Source organism: Haplochromis burtoni, unplaced genomic scaffold (genome assembly GCF_018398535.1).
Source record: "Haplochromis burtoni strain Fernald_Lab_line unplaced genomic scaffold, NCSU_Asbu1 Contig_106, whole genome shotgun sequence".
NCBI lineage: Eukaryota > Metazoa > Chordata > Actinopteri > Cichliformes > Cichlidae > Haplochromis > Haplochromis burtoni.
In genome coordinates, this window is record NW_024582467.1 from 612,553 (window position 1) to 634,779 (window position 22,227).

General features: G+C 39.6%; 1 protein-coding gene across 4 annotated transcripts in view; it reads left to right on the top strand.

Annotated features, from left to right (window-relative positions):
* The window catches only part of atrnl1a (attractin-like 1a), a 312,323-nt gene that overhangs the window by 84,313 nt on the left and 205,783 nt on the right, over nucleotides 1–22,227 (top strand). For all 4 annotated transcript variants that reach the window (XM_005935431.3, XM_005935428.3, XM_005935430.3 and 1 more), the window contains 4 exons: nucleotides 1,994–2,207; nucleotides 2,814–3,005; nucleotides 17,502–17,750; nucleotides 18,164–18,301. In XM_005935431.3, the coding sequence (XP_005935493.1) occupies nucleotides 1,994–2,207; nucleotides 2,814–3,005; nucleotides 17,502–17,750; nucleotides 18,164–18,301 (793 nt within the window). The remainder of the gene's footprint in view (nucleotides 1–1,993; nucleotides 2,208–2,813; nucleotides 3,006–17,501; nucleotides 17,751–18,163; nucleotides 18,302–22,227) is intronic.

Here is a 22,227-nt window from a genome sequence, read left to right on the forward strand (position 1 = left end):
TGGTGGGCGAAGATATAAATCCAATTTTTAGACATGTTTGGAATGATAATCATAAGAAAGAGTAGCGTGGAAGCAGATGTAGGTTATCACTTTAGAATAGAGGTTCCTGGTGAAAGCTATATTCTTCAAGTCTGTGTGTATTCTACAAAAAAGTTACATTGGAATGCCAATAATTTAGGTTTTTAATCATCTTTAGCACTCCTGACTAAAACGATGTGTAGTCACAACCTTAAAAAATTATTGTTCATAGTTATCTTTATTAATTTGGTCATATGAAGAATGCATGAATCTTCTGTGTATAAATTTTTTTAAAATTTAGTTGATGTACCTGAGGTTTTACCAGGCCAAATTTGGTGGCATTCCTTCTTGTTGAAACTTGTTATAACTGTAAGAAAAGGTTTGAAAGCGTATGCTAGATCACTTCAGGGCCAGTGTTGAAAAGATGTAATTATTTCCAATAGATCCTCCAAACAAAATGATCAACTCAGTTGTTTGTGTCTATCCTCAGGAAACTGGATGAGTCTGGTCTGAGATTCAGCAAAATTTAAAAGCATTTTGCCCAGATATGATTAAAAGGTTGTATATGAATGTAACTTAAGGTTACAACTGCCACCATCTTCGTGCCATTGACACAGGTGCAACTTTGTGAATTGTGGCCATTCTGTGATATATGTGTACACAAACCTGCCTCCATACATTATTTATCATTGGATGCCAAATAATGTGTTTCTCACCAGCACAAAGCAAGGCTCACAAGCAACTAATCATTAACAGAAGCAGTTGTGGCGGTTCCATTTCCATAGATTCAAGATATTTCTAATTGGGGTGTGTATGTGTTTTGTCTACCATGGAAATTGGACATTTAGAAAGCAAAAAACCCTTCTAAGCCCACCATGGAGCACAAAGACAAACTGCATGGTTATAAATGACTGTCACACTGAAATGTTCACTTCTAATGCTCATGTTAGGGACTCCATATGAGAATCTGACATGCTTGACAACATTTCATGATGAATCCAACCTGTCCGGAGAAACAGTGGAGGGTACAAATGTAGTTAATTTTTTTCATTTTTTGACATTTAGAAATCAAAATCTCACAACCTACATTTACTATGCCTTCAAAAAACGATTTTCTTTTCATCTGGATTACAAAGGATTTTCAAATGGAGGAGCTGACTAGACATGCAGATACAGAAAGGCGTGCCAAAATATGCATTTGCTGACATATAAATGCAGTGTCACAGTATTCTTGGGAACCTGAATTTATCTAATGAAATGAATCACAGCTGTGGGAAAGAATTCTTTCACGTCACAAATGTTTTGTCGGCAGATAATTCAAATGTTCACTGAACTACACTTCAATCAGCTGCTGTAATTTCTGGCCCTTTTTGAAATCTTGAATGAGTTTGTGCTTTTATAGCAATTACAGTCATTTGCAGATGGTTTGATTTAGGATCCACTTTAATGGAAAACACGACACTGTCTTCTTGGCAAAGTAGATGTTGTCTTAGTTAAATTACTATGTGCTTCTTGCTTAGGTGATAAAAAGCATAACGTGACCTGCTATGAAGGAAACAGGATGAGGATTAATTGTGTTTATACTCTTTCATTTGATGAATCTGACAGAAGCACAGCTATCTCTCTAAAGGGCAGCGTCTGAATTTGTGCAACGTTTACTTACACAACTCTACGTAAGAGTTTATGAAATATTGTAGGGAACATGAATGGAGACTTTTACCATCTTTGTCACCCCAGAAACACGTTTATATTTAACTATGAATAAAGCTCAGTTAACTTCTGAAGAAAATATTGGAAGGATCTTCTCTTACTGTGATATGAAACAGTATCAAGTAACATCATAAGGACTGTCAGCTTTCTCCCAAGTTAATGACCAGTGCTAATTCCATATAACAGAATATCAAGAAAAAGTTTGTATATGTTGTACATAAAGTCAGTCACTGACTAATTCAAACCTGTCTTTCTGCTTCTACAGATGTTATCTCCATGGGTTGGCCTGAGGAAGATTAATGTGTCGTACTGGGGCTGGGAGGATGCATCCCCCTTCACCAACACCACCCTGCGATGGTCACCTGGAGAGCCCAGTGACTCAGGCTTTTGTGCTTACTTGGAACAAGCTCAAATGGCTGGTCTTAAGGCCAACCCCTGCACTGCCACCACTGATGGCCTGATCTGTGAAAAACCTGCTGGTGAGAAAAAAAGAATAGAAAGACAAAAGAAAAAAAATGTATTTGAAGGTTAGCGCACCTAATGAAACCATACACCCACCAGCCACTTCATTAGGAACATCTGCTCATTGTGCAAAATGCTAATCAGCCAATTATATGCCAGCAACTCAATGCATTTAGACATGTAGATGCGTTCCAGGCAATCCGCTGAAGTTCAGACTCCTGTCTTTTCCTTGCACAACCATTTCTACAGTTTACAGAGGTCAGAGTAATTTGAGTAGTCTGGTCATTCAGGCTCATGGTGGTAGGGTCATGGGGTCATAGGGGGATATTTTCTTGAAACACTTTCGCCCCCTAAATATTACTTGAGCATTGTTTAAGTACCACAGCCTGCCTGCGTATTGTTGCTGACCCATGTCAATCCCTTTATGAGCAAAGTGTATCTATGTTCTGATGGCTGCTTCCAACAGGAATGTGCCATATTATCTCCAGATCTATAAAATAGTCAAACTTGTGTTTTTACAGCTACACTATCTTACTATTTGGATGTCACTGAATGCAAAACAAATATAGCTAACAGGTCATTTAATGTTTCACACACCATGGTGCTGTCTATCCCTTGCTCAGGGAGTCCCCAGAGTCAGAGTGCTCGTCCCTGTAAGACGCCTTGTGCTCTGCGCACCAGCTGTGCCAACTGCACCAGCCAGGCCATGGAGTGCATGTGGTGTGGAAGTACTCAGCGCTGTGTAGACTCCTCTGCGTATGTCATTTCCTTCCCCTACGGCCAGTGTCTGGAGTGGCAGACCCAGGATTGTACTGGTGAGACTTTTTACTATGCTGAAACAATCATTGTAGAGGAAAATATTATATTGTTTTTTGCTTTTATTCATCTGACAGGTAGACTTATAAGTATAACCATAGGTAATTACGTGCAAGAACAAAATATCACACTCATTTAGTGTGCTTGGTGCGTTACACTGTTGTTTTTTGTTTTGTTTTTTTTACACGTAGCCTGAACAATTCCTTACTGTCTGTAATTCCTATTTATTTAGTGGAATATTTACTCAAAATGGGTCATTATTTTTCTTTTCTTGCTTTTATTAAACTGAGAAATTCTAGTACTTTTTATTTGATTACTTTAATTTTTGCGAGTTTTTGGATTGGATTCTTGTACAAGTCTCAGTGGTTTAAAATTGTTACTGATATTGGGAGAAATAAGTTACAAAGGTCAGGTATAATATTATTTGTTCATAATCAAAGTGGAGTGTAGAGCCATGCCAGAAAAACATAAACTTGTGGCATTTTTGAATGTCTGTACTCTGCTGTATGTTATCTTTGTGTTAGGATAGTTTATGTCTACACAAACAAATAAACAAAAGATAAAAACTGTTACTCATACCTTTGGGAAAGAGACCAAAGTGCGCTGTGTGGACAGAGTCATTGCAGGCTCCCATCGACTGTCTTATCAGCAGTCAAGGCTACCCATCAGCCTCACACACACATTGACTCAAACACACCAACACTAGGGCAGCGCCAACTCTCCTGTAGCTACAGGGCAGAAAATCAATCACCTACAATGACACATGACTCACTCAATATGAAGTCCTCGCTGCTGTCTCTTAACATTTCTCTGATATACAACCTCTCCCCGGGGATGGTATAGTTCAGCTTCACCGCTGCTTTCTGATGAGATGGTTTCTTAGCATGGCTGAGCCCTGTGACTCTTTCGTGGCGCCTAATCGTTTTTGGAGTTTCTAAATCCTCAGTCTCACCGGGAAAGTAACTTGGTGAATTCCGTACAACAAATTAAATGAATAGGTGGTTAGGTTTTTAGGTGAATTTTCATCTACTCTGGGTCACATTTCAATTGAAAGGTTGGTTTGTCCAGGCTAACACAAACAAGACGGAGGGTTAAGCACTAAGGCGCAAATGGAAGTACAGGGAAGATGTAACTATTACTACTAGTACAGATAAACAACAAGATGGGAACCAAAATACAAGCTATCACATAATTGAACTGTCCCTAGAAGTGATAAAATAATAAGCAGCAATAGACTAAAGGGACAGGAAGATAAACTAAAGACTATATCACCACAACTGAGATTCACAAGAAATGTGAATAATAAAGAAATGAAATATAATTATTCTCAAACACAACCCAACAATATTCAAACATCCAGAGTATTCAGAAAACAATAATAAACTAATAATAAACTGATAATAAACTGATAAATAATACATGAATACCAAATCCTCACAGTAACTCAAAATCCTGGGTCCAGAACCTGGGGATAAGTACTCTAGGTTGTACTTTTGCAACAGCCAGCAGACCACATAGGGATTATAGGACCACCTTGTGTCTTCCTTTTACATTTTATTTTCCCTTGCTGTAAGAGCTCTGTAACACCAAAATTTCTCATCCGTGGGATAATAATTCTGTTCTGTTCTGTTCTATTCTGTTTTATTCTAACTCAGAAAATCTAGGGAAACAATAGAAATTGCAGTTTAATTGACCCGAAGAAGTAGTTTGGGTAGAAAAGCTCAGTTTATTAGGAATATTGAATAAAAAAAATAAGTAACTGTGACTTTTTTTCGTTCATGGGACAGATACAACCAGTGTGCCACCCTGTCTTAGTTTTTCTGAGATGTGGCATGAGACTCTATAGGGGATGTCCTTGTGAACAAGAAATATATTAAACTGGTAACAGTATACACTGTGGCACTCAGTCCTAGCTGGGGCTGCGCAAGACCCTCAGCCATGGGTCAGTTGCGTCTGATCGTCCAGCTCAGGTCTCACAGGCTGAGGTGGCTCACACAGGGGACTCAGGATCCACCAACTGGGGCACAGATTTTGCAAGAACCTGGACAGGTGCCAGTTCAGTGTGGGGAGGCCCCGAGCAGAGCTGTATCCGGTGGAGCCATCTGTGGGGAGGTCCTGGATACCCTCAAAACACTGGACGCATGGATTTCAGTCTAATGGAAGTAGAGCAGAGTTAATCCTGCTTCCAGAGAAAATGGCCAACTGCAACTTTGAGGTGGCAGTAGGAGGGAGGCCAACAGGCCAGAATAGACATCATTTTAATTGAGATCGATTTTCAGATTTGACTTGACAAGCCCTACTTGCCTCACTTGCCCTAATACAATGCTGTGAGGAATGAGGCATGACTTATTCTATACACATAACACTCATTTCCTATATTTCTATATACACAGCTGCTTGTGCAAAACAAGAAAACTTTACAAGATGGAGTTGATTACAAATTTCTGCCTTTGATTTTATTGCAACTTTGGAAACTTCAGACGTCTAGTTTAAAATTCTGGACCTCACTAATTTCCAAACTCTGTTTAGAAATTAGTTTGGTTTTATTTTAGGGAAAGTTAGAGCAAGGTAGAACTCTATTTTATTTGGCAGTTCAACAAGTGTCTCTTAGGGGAAAAAAAAAAATCAAAGTATTCCCCTGAGGCAAAACTTTGCATTGTTATTTTCTGTCATTTGTTAGACAAATACTCACTTTGGAGCAAAGTGTTCTTGTTTGTGCAGTTACAGAAACGGCTTCAGAAACAAGAATTTTCTTTCTTTTTGTGACTGGTGATTATTATTCCTTCCTGATGCCAGTACTCTAAGTGCAGACAGCTCTCCAGCCTACTGTTAGCAAGCCAAGGATGTCTTCCTGTCTTTCGTCTTACGTTCAGTGCTTACATAATGGCACGTCCCCCATCTTCTCTTTTATTATTCATGTCTCCATTTGGTGACAGAAGGTATGTAGGAGGCTTTTGTTTTGCTATTTTTTTTTTTTTTACCTTTGTTGCTGAAAGCACAGCTTAGTTTACTTATTGTAAAATATGACATATTTTATTTTTCAAATTCCCCCGATGGTGCATCTCAGTCCACAATAAAGGCACTTCAGCTAACATTATTTAATATCAGGTAATTTATAAATTAATTAGCATTAAGTAACGATAAACAAATGTCTCAATGTTTAAGGATTTACCTGTTTATTGCTAATGTATGTTACTATATGGTTAGTGAAAATTACTAACATGTATATCATGACATTGACAGCCAAGGTGTTTCATTAATCATAAGCGATTGCTTTATAGTGATAAAATACAACACCATTTACTTTTTTAAATCAAATTTATTCAAGGTTCATGTGTTGTCCACCTACTCTTTCATTCTCTAACTTGTAATCGGTTTTTCCTTGAGACTTATATTTACTGATTTCAACTCTGACTTGACCCCAAACTAAGTGATACCACGTCAACAAACAGAAACATTAAAAATGTGCACCACCTGTACCTGAAACAGTTTTTTTTTTTGTTGTTGTAATAAAAAGGCCAAATTTGGGTTTCTGCCAGTGTGATTGTCCCCCCCCCCCCCCTCCTTTCACTTTCTTGTTGACTTATTTTCAGCTAAAGCGCTGTCCCAGTTCTTGGCGTGGCTATGTATGTATTCAGTTTTTCATTACAGTAGTTTTGTCCTTAAGAAGTTTAGAAATTAGAATTTCACTGTGTTTGGTCTTATAGTCCTGTTTTAAAAACCAAGTTCACCCTTGGTGGCTTGAGCTTCAATATAAAATAATAAGGTTAAAATGTTGAAACATGTAGAAAATAGCAACATTTATTTTTATCATTTTTCTAGGTTGGTAGAGCACAGTTCTATGTTCTCTGGTAGACAAAGACTGGTAGACTCTCGCTCGCTGCTGCTTCTACTTCTATAGTGCGTAGACGTTGTGGAAAAATAATTAGTTAACAAATGGTCTTTGTGACCTATATTGTAGGTTGAAAACAGTTATTTATTAAGATAGATAGATAGATACACACACAGAGACATATATAAATAAAATAAAATATACAAAGGGGATAAATAGAATAAATAGGAATAAAAGTATTGCACAAAAGGTATTGCACAGTGAGGTGAAGAGGCACTACAGCTTAGTTGTTCCCCCCTCCTTTGTCCTCCTGTTTCCCCTCCCTCTCCCCTCCAGAGAGGAGTTAAACAGTCTGATGGCGTGTGGGACAAAGGAGTTTTTAAGTCTGTTAGTTCTTGTCTTGGGGAGAAGCAACCTGTCACTGAACAGACTCTTCTGGTTGTTAATGGCCGTGTGCAGAGGATGCCCAGCATTGTTCATAATGTCCAGCAGTTTTTTTAGTGTCCTTTTCTCTGCCACTGTCACCAGAGTGTCCAGCTTCATGCCGACCACAGAGCCAGCCTTCCTGATCAGTTTCTCCAGCCTGGATGAGTCCTTCTTTGCTGTGCTGCTACATGATAATTATGATTGATCAGAATTCATAGCACTCACATATGCACACATTTGCTGTGAATGAGCTAAATTAGTACATTAGTAAATTGGTACATACACAACTGTGGTCTTTATGGCACAATGACCTGCCGTAAACAGCTGAAGGGTTCATGACCGTGGCGTTGGTAAACCCCCCCCCCCCCCCCGCCCCCCCCCCCCCCCCCCCCCCCCCCAAAAAAAAAAAATAGAAAACATTCTATTGCTTGTCTGATGATCCAATTTGAATTGGGTTATTTCTGTCTCAGGCTGATTTGGCTGCAGGCTTTCTGTATCATTCCCATATTTCATGTAAGCCAGAGGCTGTCTACACACTCTTCAGCCAAACATACTGAAATAATTAATTTCCAGATGTCAAAGTTGGACGCTCTTTTGTGGGTAAACTGGTTTTAATTTCCAGTCTACAGCAATGACTTTGTGTTATGAAATGGTGTATATCGTAGACCTAACAATGCCATGGGAAGGCTCTGTTGAGAAGTTCTCCAAGAGCAAACTTGACTCATACTTGAATGTGGCAGCTGACGTTCAACTGTCAACTGTGAAAGTGGAGAACCCACAGAGATTGACTGCAGCGCCTGTGTTGCAACATCTACAGTTAGGTTGAAACACGCTGGGGTGCAGTACAGGGCTCACCATCAAACATCACTTACATCATCAACAATCAAAGATCTGTCAGCAGCAGACACTGCAGGCCACTGGATCTGGATAAGGCAGCAGAACACCATATGGGCAACAAAAGCAACATCAACATGGTGCCATGGGGGGTGAACTTGGGATGTTGAGATTCACTGTTAAGTTCTCTGGAGGGTGTTTCAGGCTAGTCAACAATACAGAGGAGATGGAGGACGTTACTTAAGAAAATGGTGATGAAATCATGCGAAGTCTAACAGCAGCACCGACAATGTTTGGTAATAGTCCCTGGACTCTTATGTATATTGTCAGTAAAAAAGCTCTGGCAGCAACAAATACTTTGTTAGCTTGTCTTCAGTTGGTGTTAACTTTGGTGACAATTTTTATTACACTTAAGATGATTAATGGATATGCTGTTGATGTCTATGCTTGGGCTTGGCAAATAAGGCAAAATACATGCTGTTAACATGTGGCGTGAAATCAGCAGTGGTGTAGGAAATTCACAGGTTCTTTTGTTGAAGTAGTAATAAGTCACCATTAAGACTCCCTTACCTTGCAAATAAGAGACCTTCTTTCACGATAAATCAATTATACTTGTTGTCTGATTGGGAAAACAGTCTTTTAGACAACTATATTTACAGTGGAATAGTTTAAGAAAAGCAGCAATGATGAGCCCCTCCAACACTTTCACCTTCTGTTTCACAGTCTGTTTCTTTCCCAGAGACCCAGGGCTCCCTCTCCCTAAACATACATGCACTTGTGTTCGCCTTTCAGTTTCTATTGCTGTCAATTTTAGCTTTTCTTTGCCACCTCTGACAAAGAGACCTTTTCTTTCACTGTGGAGAGCTTCCACAGTTAATCTGCTCGTTCCATTATCCTTCATTTCAGCAAGTGGCAGTGGCTACAGATAGCAACAAAAGTGCTATCCTGTTCTTGGTTTGGTTGAAAAATTGTTGCAGATTTGGACCCTGCTGAAGGGTCTCTTAAGGGTTAGAAAAAAAAATACAGGCTTTCAGTTCAATTCAGGTTTATTTATATAGCTCCAAAACACAACGTGTCTTCAAGGTGCTTTGTACTGTAAGGTAAATACCCTACTGTATTCCTCCAGTCTCTTCAGCAAGTTATGGTCATTACCTATTGGAAAATGTGCCTTTCTATTTTAAATTCTTCAGCAGCACTTCCAAAAGGTCCCATTTAATTATTTTGTTTGTCCTGTTCTTTATGATTATCATTTATAATGGAAACAACAAAATTATAATTTTTTGTGCATTTATATATTTTTTTTGGGGGGGGTGGGACATATATAAATAACACCAGTTATGGACATGATTAGTTTTTGTTTTCTTGTGTATAAAAAGTGGCTTCCTGTGGTCTGCTAAGCAGCGAAAAGCCAACATTTGCAAAGGTGGGGTTCCCCACTTTATAGCCATTGTTTTATTAGGGCTAATTTTCTCATGATTATAAAATAAGCAATGAGAAATTTCAAAAGGAGCCAGTTGAGGAAGTTCTGGCTAGGGTTCCTGCCTTTGGAGGTTTTACAGGCACACCTAACTGGGTGGAAAGCCTGTAGTACACTAGGAACCTGTTACTGAGATAATGTGTCTCCTCTGGCCTGAGAGTGCCTTGGGATTCCCAGGAGGAATTGAAAAGTGTGACTGGGAGAAAGGGGATCTGGAATACCCAACTTCTGGTAAGCAGAAGAGACTGGATGGATGGATATTTACTACCTTTATGTGGAGCAAGGTGTAATTCAGTTGAATGTAATAAATCGCTACAGTTCAAAGGCTCAAAAAAGCCCTCAGAGATGAAAACTTAAGTGCTCTGCTGCAGAACTGCAGCAATTTGAGCAGAACTGGTTACATTATAGTGTGCATGATTTTATTTTATTTTTTTGCTCACTTACTACCTTCTTGTCCACATACAGACATAAACCAGGTGTTAGTTATATTATTTGAGCTGATATTGAAAAATAGCCTTATTTTCTGTGAGGAAATCATGATGTGAAGTCTGTGTGTGTGTGTGTGTGTTTCATGTTTATCCCACATGGTTTCTGTGTGGCGTTTGGGGGTTTCATGTGCTTGGAGAAAAGTGAAGGGGGAAGACAGCCCATGGGTTCTAGACTTGATGTATTATGCATGGAGGCTTACAGATCTGTATTCTACTGGCTTCAGTGATGCTAACTGTCAAGCACCGTAGGAGCAAATAGATTACACGAGATGGAGCCAGACGATCTGCGCTATCCAGGGACACCAGATATCAGACCCAATGTGATGAACAGAATGTGGCACTGAAGATTTTTGATAAGGTGAAAATTCCCCCTTCAGAACAAACAGTCCTTTCTTTGCAACACCATAGATGTCATCTGTTGTGTTTAGGTATCCTCAGGGTGATTTCTGTCAATGATGATGACTAATCCTGATTTCAGTAAGGAAGCTGATGAGAAAGAACACAGAGCAGAAATGTACCTTTTTTTTCTACACATTGCTTGAAGTATGTGGTGGGTGTTATTTCATTTCTAGCCATTTAAAGCTGCCATCGTTGAGGAAATGCAGTGCTTAATGTTTGTTGTTGACACAACTTTAAAGGCCCTCAGTCTCCAAGTGATGATAGGAACTTGAAAACGTTTTTAGCGACTGATGTTGTGTGAGATGCAAACACATGTCCTCTTGGATATGACCCAGTTACTGCATTTATGTCTCTTCTTCTAGACGGAAATCCAGTAGATCCTGTCTTCCCCAACTTTGACCAGTGCAAAATACAAATTTTGTTAATCTGGTTACTTTATATATTTTACAGGAGTAATTAATATAATATACATCATTTTACCTGCCTATGCAAAGGGATAATTGTCTCATTCCCGGATCGATATTTTTGTTATTGTACAGTATAACATCAGTTGTGCATGATTCATATTTCAGAATAAGAATTATTTATCTTATGTTGGGCCTTGGTCCAGCATCACCCTTCATCTGCCACCTGGAAATGAACTATTTTGGATTTGCTCTGAAGCAAAGTTGAACAGCATGTATGAGGGGCTTCTGTGCCACGCCTCTCTTTGACCCAGAAAGTTGATTCTCTTCTTCTGGTCGCTGTGTTATCAGTTGGAGAAATTATGATGACTTTAGTCTCACCTGACTGCAGTTTTCCCCAACCTTATAAATGTAGCTACATAACAACTGACTAGCACCATTACATAAAAATGAACCACAAGCTCAGTTTCATGTTTGTTAATAATTATCATGGCCAGTGATCAACAACCATTGGTGTCATTCACAGAGAGTTGAAAAATTGCCGCAATTCCAGCACTTTAGCATATACTCTTGTTCACTGATAGTTGTTACCTTGACTCCCCATTCAAATCGGCATTCCTCCCAGTCCAGGATGTGTACATGCTCTTCATTGAAGGTCTGGCCCCTAGCCTGTAAACATAAAAAGCCTACAAAATCCTGGTTTGATACGGTAACTCTGTGTTTGTGTTTGTGCCGAGGGACTCGATCCTTGGTTTGATTGTTTTTTGTGTAGCATGTCTTGGGGTTTGAAAATCAGAGAGATTGTGTTTTCAAAAAAAAAAAAAAAAATGCACCTCAGCTATTCTTACACTCCTGACACATAAGAGATCACCACTGATTTTCCTTTAGGAAGCAGTTGTCCTTCTCTCTTGGATCACCGGGAGAATTCTTTAGGCATCTTCCCAGCTTTGACAAATGTAACCCTGGGATAACCACATTTACTCAGGCTCTTTTTGATGTGATGTAGCTCTGCTTCGCCTGCCACTGGGTCTTTGAGGACAGTGATGACACCCAGTTTGTGCTCCAGTAGATGATGAGAGTCAAACCTTAAATATTGACCCGTATGTGCTAGTTTACAGTACACATTGACTTTCACGTCCCCCACTACTTATGGCAATGCTAGCCTGTCATTTTTCATATCCTCCCTGTTGAATTTGATGTATTTGTCCAGCGAGTTAATGGCATCTGTGAATTGAGGTAGGTCCTGAGATTAGATTTTCGACCAGGTCTCATCCACATACTTGAACCAATGGCTCTGGGATGTCCTGGGATAGGATAACAGAGCCCTCTTTTCTACTTCCTCCTTATACAAGTTGGCCGTAATAGACGAAACTGGGCAACCTGTAGGACACCCATGTTTCTGCCTGCAGTATTGGCTCTTATAGCTAAAATATGTGTGTTAAGATACTGTTTAAAGAGCAGACATGCTTGGTTGATAATAAAGCTTGGGTTCATCCTGTAAAATATAACAACTACCTCCATAGCTTCGGTAACTGGAAAACAATTGAAGTCTCTTATGATATAACATTCTTATTACAGAGCGTTGTTTAATCTGATTCCATAATGACGTTCCTGACCTTCCCCTCAAAATTCAAAGTGTTCTGAATGTAGTTCGTGAAGCTGGCTATCGACGGGTTGAAGACCAAAGCCGGAAAGCTGTAGGGAACTCATAGGCTACAACCTGCTGCTTTCATTTGTTGTGCTGGAGAAGGAAAGTAGTGGTACAGTCTGCAGTGTGGATATGGGCATTACTTTTCATTACTTTTTAAGTGCAAACTCCAGGACAGAATCAACAATATTATGCTGCTAACACAATTTTGGCTCTTTGCTAGTTTATGCTAACAATAAATTAGCCAAAAGCTCAGAGTTAAACTGAGTGAATCCCGACCCCAGCCCAGCAGTCAGACCCTGAACTCATCCAGGTCTGGAAATCCCAAAAACATAGTTCTGTTCATCTGGACGTAACGTTTTCAGTGGGGGAAAATTTTCCATCACTCATCCAAGTGATTTCTTCATTCTCACATCATTTTATGGAGAAATGCAAAAATAAAGTTATAAGTGTTATAGAAAATGCTTTTTTCCTGGGAGTAATTACTTTTAAATTTAAGAAAAGTATTCTTTGTAATATGTGTAAAGCATTATTTTGTTTTTGAAAAAAACTGATCACAACAAAGAAGGTAAATAATTCCAAGATACACAAACATTTGACCACACAGCATGCAATTAATCTACAGGAAGGTAATGTCTTTAATATGCTGCTTGGTGATGGTGTTGAATCTCGAAGCAGAGCTAATGAAAACCCAATAAGAAATTGATAAGTGATATTGATAATGGAATCAGAATCTCTAAAATCGTATTATTTCCCATCCCTACACCTCTATAGCAGGTTGTACAGATCCAAGAATAGAGGAAAAATGTGAACTGAGCTTGTGGATCAGTGATTACTTTAACATAATAATAATAATAATAATAATATGCTGACCTTGTTATGTGAAAGTCCATTTTATTATGAAAATCCACCATTGTGTATATGTACTGTGAGAAAAATACAGGAAAGCACAATAACCTTTTTAAAATGATTTGTTCAATTGTGACTGTAACAGCATCTTTGCATTGCATTTACCAGCCATAATTCATATTTTAATAACTATGAAGTGCCATACATTAAAATTAAATCACCATTGTCCATCATTGTTTACTCGTTGAGATTGGTTAAGTGAGAGAAAACAACAACTTTTGCAAGATATTAGAGAAAGTATTTTAAGCCATTTGAAGTATGTAAGTTATTATTTTCTTATTTTAATCTTAACAATATTCAAGAAGGAAAAAAGGAAAAAAATAGCCAGTGGTCAACAGTTTCATCAGTGAATCATGATTAGATCTCATGTTGCTGTTGTTTTCTTTTTTTTTTTTCTTTTTCCCACTCTCATGAAGGCACCATCCAAGAGAATATTTTCTCTAGAAATAACCTGGAGCTAATGTCATGCAATGGCACATGGTACAGCTACATCTTTGGTGCTGTTAAGTAAAACTAAGGCCTTGTAAACCCTGTAGGCACTCTATTTTTCCTCTCTCTCCTTCATCTGCTCTGAATCCCAAGACTTCAGGAGGCAATAACCTCTTTAAATTCTTTCCATGTGGAACACAGATGAAGCCAGATAATTGGAAATGCTATTAAAAATAGAAAAGGCTCAGGCAACGAGAACATAGCAGGTAAATTAAATTATCCATGCAAACTACTGTTATGTAAGTGAACATCTAAGGATCTCTGTATCTTCCGTCCATGCTAGTATTTGTTTTCTTCTACATTCTCTCACTTTTGAATTAATTGCTCTTACTTGTGCCACTTAGTGCCCATTGAGCCCGTTTTATCACATTTGTGGCGTTCAGACTGATGCCTGAAATATTTGGTGCATTTTCTCTCACTAATTTTGACACATTTTGCAAATGAATTGCAGTTCAAAATTTTAGTCAAATCTTACATTAATATTTTGCTGAAAACAGCCTTTAGTCGTGAAGAAATTGTCTTACACTAAAATTACATCTCAAGTCTAAATCCTGTAACTTTCAAACCATGCAAACCATTGAAACAAGTATCTGCAGACACACAACTATACAATTCACTTTTTGGAGAAAAAAACAAAGCTGGGGGAAATTTAATTGGTTGTTGAGTAAACATTTTGTCTGTCTTATGGTCCAGAACTGGTTTAGATTGGATATAAATTGAAGAGGAGATAGGCACAAGCTCAGCTGTGACTTACACTGACAGATAAATAGTGTTGCTTCCTTCTCAGTGTGGTTCAAGAAATCGAGAGCCAATTAAGCTGTAGAAAAGAAAATCTTAAAAATTTTGACGTTTTTAAGGAAATGTTTTGTTCATGTGTCTCAATGCTAGATTGTGTAGCATTCATTACTTGGTAAAGACCGATATGTAGTGATGATATATAGTAATGACATATCATTACTATATAAAGGTATAAAGAATGAGATCACTGATACAAGGGGGGGGTGAGGTTTCTCCAAAGGGTGGCTGGCATTGCCCTTAGAGTTAAACTAAGTAATTCAGTTATTTGAGAGGGGCTCAGAGTAGAGCCGCTCCTCCACATCAAAAGGAGCCAGTCGTTTGGACATCTGAGTAATAGGCATCCTAGTCAGATGCCCAGACCATCTTGGGAGATATCCTAGGGAGTCTGCTTGGATCTGGAATCTTATTCTGACGTGCCTACTGGGAGAAGAACCAGGAGTAGGCCGAGGACACACTGGAGAGATGACATCTCTTGGATGGCCTGGGAATGGCTCAGTGTTACCCTGGACAAGCTGGAGGAAGTGGCCGGGGAGAGGGAGATCTGGGCTTCGCTGCTGTCCCCATGACCCGGGCCCGGATAAGTGGAAGAAGATGGATGGATGGAGCAAAGAGTAATGTCAGACTGGTTTGCACTCAAGTATATTAAAAAAATGTGTCATTGTCCAGGGACTATGTATTGAGCATTACTAAGACTGAAGCAAAAATTGTGGCCCTGCACTGAGAGTCTGACCTGACCTGGAGGGACAAACAACAGCTGTCACAGAATGAGAACAGATTGGATCTATTAAATCAAAGAATTCTCTTTTCATGAAAAATGAATAAATAAAAAGATCTGGCAGAAGAGAATTGGAGTTGGTACCAAAATCTGCCAACATAAATGCAATGGACTGATATTTTTAAATGGTAAACAGGCCTGGTATATTTATTGGATATTAAAGTCTGCTCTTGGGTATGTAAATGTGTGCTTTTCTGTCAGCGGAAACCCTACCATGCGGTGGATTAGGGATATTCTGTTGAACCGCCTTTCTTTGAACTACTGACTTTAGTGAAAGATCAAGTGAGCTGTAAGAAGAGAAGGGCAAAAAGAGATGAACTAAGGGGAGGTGAAAGTAAAAAGGGAAAAGAGCGCAGTGGGAGAGCGGACAAAAAAGAGAGGATGAAGGAAAAGTAGAGCGGTTCCGTCGCTTGTGATTTCATTTGTGCCTAAAAGGGTTTTAGACGAATAAATGGAAAAAATCAAATTAAATCAAAATGACAGAATATGTAAAAGAGGGTATAATGGTGGAAAAAGCAGCAGTGAATGAGCACGAGATGGGGAGATGCCTTAGTGAATAGAAACTGAGAAAGAAGGATAGGACTGTGGCAGAGAGGAGATAAAGAGCAAATCTGAAAAAGGGGGAGCAGAAGTTGGTAATTACAAAGTGGGAGAGAGAACAAATGAATCAGCATTGCTGAAGCTGAATAATGCAACGGCGTAGCTTGCAAACACACAGAGGACAAGGAGTGTATTTCAAGCAGGAACGCATAGAGAAGGAAACAGATACTGGTTCGGCTAGAACATCTGTGGCTTATGAAAATGCCTCATGTTCAAAAGAGAAAGAAGTTCTGGTGAAAATGCAAATGTTACGCATTCGAATCATCTCACTGGGCTATAAGAAACAACACCTCGCATACCTCCTCTCAACCTTTTGGTTTCTTGTGTACACGGCAAGATACCCACAAAGTCTCTTTGTCAGTGTGTACTTCCACCCTGGCTTTGTAGACTAAAATTCATCATGACAAGAAGATGAGCTGAACTGGAGAACAAGAGCAAAACAAGAATGAGATTCAAAAACAAGCTGTAGAGTTAACTTTGGAAGGCCAGAGACTCTAGAAGACAAAAAATCTAATGTTCGTCACCGATTGCCTGCTCTCTGCAGCGTTTGCTGAACTAAAAAGGCTTCGGTATGGAGATTTTCAGTTTTCTTGTACAACTATTAAATGCCATACCTTAAAAACATAATGCCATTTTTAAATCCCACTAGTAAAGTGTTTTTTGAATGTCACGTCCACTTTATGAATACAAATGCTCCTCTGAACATGTGGAATGGCGTGGCAAAGAAAAGCCCATTTATTTCTAAATGTTGAGGGTCAAAGAAAAGGTGAAAGCAAAAGATGCAAACAATATTAGACGGTGTAGATTACATCCCAGAAGGCTTTTATGGTGTTTATGCTTTTATTCAAGCTGTTGGGAAGAATTGTAAGTGTAAAAGACAGAATATGGTTAAAATCAGCTTTTAAGGTTTCAAACCAAATGTGTGTTGAACATCTCTCTCACACACAGATAAGACTGGTGCTGAAGTATATGATAGTAGTTCTACATATTTAAAAGGTTTTGAGTTTGAAATGCTGCACTAACTAATATGTTGGGAACACAACTGGTTTTTGTGCCTCTAAAGTATAATTGGTAAAATTTGTCAATATTTTACTATCAAATGTAAATTGAGTGACCCATTAGTTGAATGTTCATATTCAAATGAACATATCCAGATACACTGATGTTGTGACCTTTTAAAACCTTGCCAGAGAGACTGAAATATCATGGAGTAACATTACTTATTTTCCTTGGGCAGTAAGCAGCTTAAGGTAACTGTTGTTATGATTTGGTGCTATAGAAATAAAACTGAATTGGACTGAATTGCATTGTCATCCTGACTACACAAGCAAAATTATTTTCCGTGACTGTAAAGTTTGCATGCTTGTATGCAAGTTTATATTTGATTTCTTTCTTTTTACATCCCTTATCTGTCAGCCCAAAACTGTTCAGGTCTGAGGACGTGTGCCGAGTGTCTGGAGAGGGTGGAGTGTGGTTGGTGTGGTGATCCCAGTAACACCGGTAGGGGCGTTTGCATGGAGGGCTCCTACAGAGGCCCTCTAAAGCCTGTGACCGCAAAGGCAGGGCCCAGAGACCGGGATAAACTGCGAGACAGGGACACTGTGGTGGATCAGGGTCTCTGTTCATCAGACAGAGGCTACAACTGGGCTTTTATCCAGTGCCCCGGTGAGTGAACCACGAGACCAGACTGGACCAGATGACACTAAGGTTAAGCTTTGTGGACTCACCTTTCATACCCTGTAATTGAGTATCCCACTTAATATGAATAGTGTAGCCTCTTCTGGCTGCGGTGTTTTATCTGCTGCTAGAACTGAAGTAGGAAATGTGCATTTTCAATAGTTACCCACTTCATCTATAAGTATGCGATTGCCAAGTGATTCTGATAGTGAGCAATGTGTATGCTGGAAGCAGAAACAATATTAGAAACTCCTTTCAATGCGACGTTCAGCACAAATAAAATGATAACCTTTGCAGGTATTTATTGTAGTGTTCTTGCATTAAAACTACTTATGGTGAAGTGAAGATGATGTGTACTACTGCACATGCTTTCTTATGTTCCTATGAATGTTCTCTTCCAGCATGCCAATGTAACGGTCACAGCAGGTGTGTGAACGGCAGCGTATGCGAACACTGCGGAAACCTGACAGCAGGGACGCACTGCCAGAGCTGCATGCCTGGTTACTATGGCGACCCCACCAATGGAGGGAAGTGTAATGGTAAGTGCAAAGGTCACGGAGGTTAATAACTTTAATTTTGATGAGCATCAGCAAACCTTGTCAGTGCTCTTCAGAAACATCCTGTTCTGTGTGTGTCTGTGAAATAAGTTCATTTAAACGCAGCAGAAACATTTTGGCAGACATTCCCTATTTTAACAGCTTTCAGACGTGTAAAAATATTACTTGTAACCAGCAGTTTACAGCATTGTAATAGCCACAAACAACCTGGTGGGGGCAGTATTTAGAAGGCATGATTCCCAGCTTTGGTTCCTTTAGAGCTTGTGGTCACCAGCAGGACACCGGATGAAACCTGAAATGTATGTAGTACGAAGAGGAATGCAGTGTGTGCTTTTCCTTTATTATTTTTTCTTTCTTTCAAACCTTCAGAGTGAAGATGAACACACACAGATCTGTATGTTTTGATTAGAAGCAGCCTCTCAGCAGTTCCTCCTCACTTTTTTTTTTAAATGCTTCATATGGAAATAATCGTAGTGCATAATCCAGCAGTCAAAACAGGAGAGCGTGTGAGTGTGGGATGAACCCACAGGAAAGCATGTGTTAGTGGAGTTAAGCGTGATTTGAAGGCTTCTGGAGTCTGGTTTGGGAAGGTATGGGTCTTGATAGGGAAAAAAAAAAAACATCAGCGACAGGAGAGTGTAATGAATGAGTGAGTGACTGCTAGAGTGTGAGTGAGGGAGGGAGAAGTGAGAAGGAGGTTTAGGAGCATCAGTCTCACAGTGACAGATGTGCGTTTTGGCTTGGCGGCGGCATGACATTAAATCGCTCTTAATCATTTTCTTATTTCCTGAGTTGACTGGTGTCTCTGTCCCTGGCGGCTTTTTGCAAGGAGCATGGCGCTGATAGATGCACGCCTCTCTACGCCCCCATACAGTACAGCCTTTAATACAGTTTCTCTTCTTTTTTTGGCTTTATTTTCCTCTGTATCCTGTCTTTTGGCTTTTCTCGTGTTATCCTTAACATCCCCTGGTCACATTTTCCCAGCTGTGTTTCTCTCCATGCTCCACACATTTCCTCTTCTTGACACCTCTTTAATATTTCCTCCATATGTTTTATGTCATATTCAACTTTCTTTTTTTTCATTCTTCTTCTCTCCTTACTTCCTCACTTTATTCCTCATGTCCTTTCCCTATTTAATTTAGTTGTCTAATCTTTTTCCTAAACTGTTAACTATCTACTTTTTTTTCTCTTTGTCACATTATCAGGATTTGAGTGATCACGGGCGCTGTGCTGTTAGGAGTAATTTTGTTCTGTGAGGGTTTCTATGGTCAAACTGGTCACTGTTGAGAGTCCAGACATGCATATAACTTTAAAAAGTTATATGCCTTCTAAAGTAGTTGGAGAAGGCAGCGAGGACAGCTTTGTGGGCTTTGAAGAAGACATCTCCTATAGCCACGGTGTATAGAGAACAAATCACCCTGCCTCAGAGAGGGTTACCTGGTCACCACCTGGGCCAGGCCTGGTGTGTTCCTACTGGCACAGCCCAAAAGAGCGACATGGGGCTTACCTTCCTCTAAGCCAGGGGTCTTGAACTCCAGGCTAGAGATGGCACGATACCACTTTTTTATGTCCGATACCGATATCATAAATTTGGATATCTGCCGATACCGATATGAATCCGATATAGTGTTTTTTAATCAACAAAACTGTTTTTTAAAATATCTTGCTGCATTTTGCAAGTCTGCAAGTTCATACTCAAGTTTAAAACAACAACTACACTAAAGCTATTCTGTTATACCTGTATACAAAAAAAATATTTCATAGTTCAGCAATACTGATCAATCTAATAAACTCAAACCTACACCATCCTCCCTATTCTGGTATTTTAAAGAGTACTTAGCGTAAATATTAAGCAACCTAACTAATAGGGTTCCAACTCCCAGCAACAACAAAAATAAATAAATAAAAAATAGGGAACCACCCCTCACGCTCCACCTCATGATGCTTAATCGACGTAATCAACCTTAATTTGATGCAGTGTGAAAAAAAATGCACAGAAATCAATTATTTTTCAAGAAATATTAAATAGATTCAACATCTTTCTTCAACAAAATTGCAGACTGCACAGATGGTACCTTCCCAAAGGAAAAAGTACTATAGCTTACTAGGGTATATATATTAGACTTAATAGTCACTATATACAGTAATTGACTTCTATTCATTTTACATCAAATTAAAACTTTGGGTGTCAGATAATTATTTATTAAAAGCTCGACATTTTAAATGAGAATAAGAAAGAAAAGTATGTCTTTGTGCCCCCTTTTCCCAGTTAATGCCCTATCGGCCCCCCTGGCTAAACTTTGCTAGATCCGCCCCTGCACAGTTACCAGCCGTCAGCTACGTAGAAAACGATCCTGGTGTAGAAAGTAATATTAAATAAATTGTAACAACAGCTTATCAAGCTTAAACGTGCTGCTGTTGTTCAGCCGCTGGTTTCCTCTTTCTGGCGCAAAGTGGGCCAAAAACAAACAAGAGAGACTCGCGACAGAAAAGCCGATCAGCTGATCATTAAGCAGTTTCATGATTGAAGTAGCAGCCGGAGAGCGAGAGGCAGTCGCTCGTTAAGCTTAACGCAGGAATGCTTTACAAACATTCAGAGATGGACTTACACACTTGCTTTACTTCTCTCGGGGATAACTTTGTCGGAGATGAAATGCCGGGTTGCTAGCGAAGCTCCACATGCTATCCAGACCACCACAGGTCCCGCATGCCACAGCCGCTCTATCACGTGATGCATACTGCTCCGACGTGCTAACGTTCTGAGGTGAGTTACGGCGTGTTGCAAGTTTTGTGAGGTGCTTTCGTGATATTTAATGGATCGGATTACATTTTTTTATTTTTCTCCGATATCCGATCCAGTAATTTAGGTCAGTATCGGACCGATACCGATACGTAATATCGGATCGGTCCATCTCTACTCCAGGCCTCGAGGGCCGGTGTCCTGCAGGTTTTAGATGTGTCCTTGATCCAACACAGCTGATTTAAATGGCTAAATTAGCTCCTCAACATGTCCTGAAGTTCTCCAGAGGCCTGGTAATGAACTAATCATTTGAATCAGGTGTGTTGACCCAGGGTGACATCTAAAATCTGCAGGACACTGGCCCTCGAGGCCTTGAGTTTGAGACCCCTGCCAACCACAGTGTTGTGTTTATGTTTTACATTTTATTTTCTTCTTTGGCATATATGTGCTGGTTAAACTGGATTTCTTAACAAACTAATATCATCCATAATGTCTTTTTTCTTCTTTGACTACAGTGACTGCACTGATAATATAAGGGAAATCCTCCTTCAGCCTTAAATCCATCTATCCGTACCTCTTTTCACATCACCTTATTTTTTTTCTCTTTTACACTTCAGCTGTTTGCTCTCTTAGACCCTACAGCAACTCTTTGTCATCGCCATCTTTTTGTGTCACCTGTCCATCATTTCTATCAATATCCATTTTCTCCATCTTTCTTTATAAAAGGGACCACTAGATTTACCTTGGGCTAAATGGCTGGGAGGCAATGATGTGTGGCCGATTACAGTGCTGAATGATAGAGACACAGCTTTGTCCCTAGCAGGAAGGGGAAAGGCCTGTGCTCATAGCATTGTAAAGAGTATGGGACAGCAAGACAGTGGGGGGAAAAGAGTGAGAGAGACAGAAGCAAAGACAGGCTGACAGGGAAAAAAAAAAGATAAAAGCATGTGGTGAGATTTACAAGGTTAATATCGGTGGAAAAGGACAGTTGCCCTTGGACAGAGAGACGATGAAGGAGTAGAGGAGGAGATGGAGGGATAAATAGAGAAGAAGAGATGGAGGACGGACAGAGGAGAGGGGAGTCTGTCCGTTCCCCTGTCCCCGTGACAGATGATTAACTAACCTTGTCAAATCTGGATGAAGTGTGTGTCTGTGTCTATGCATGTGT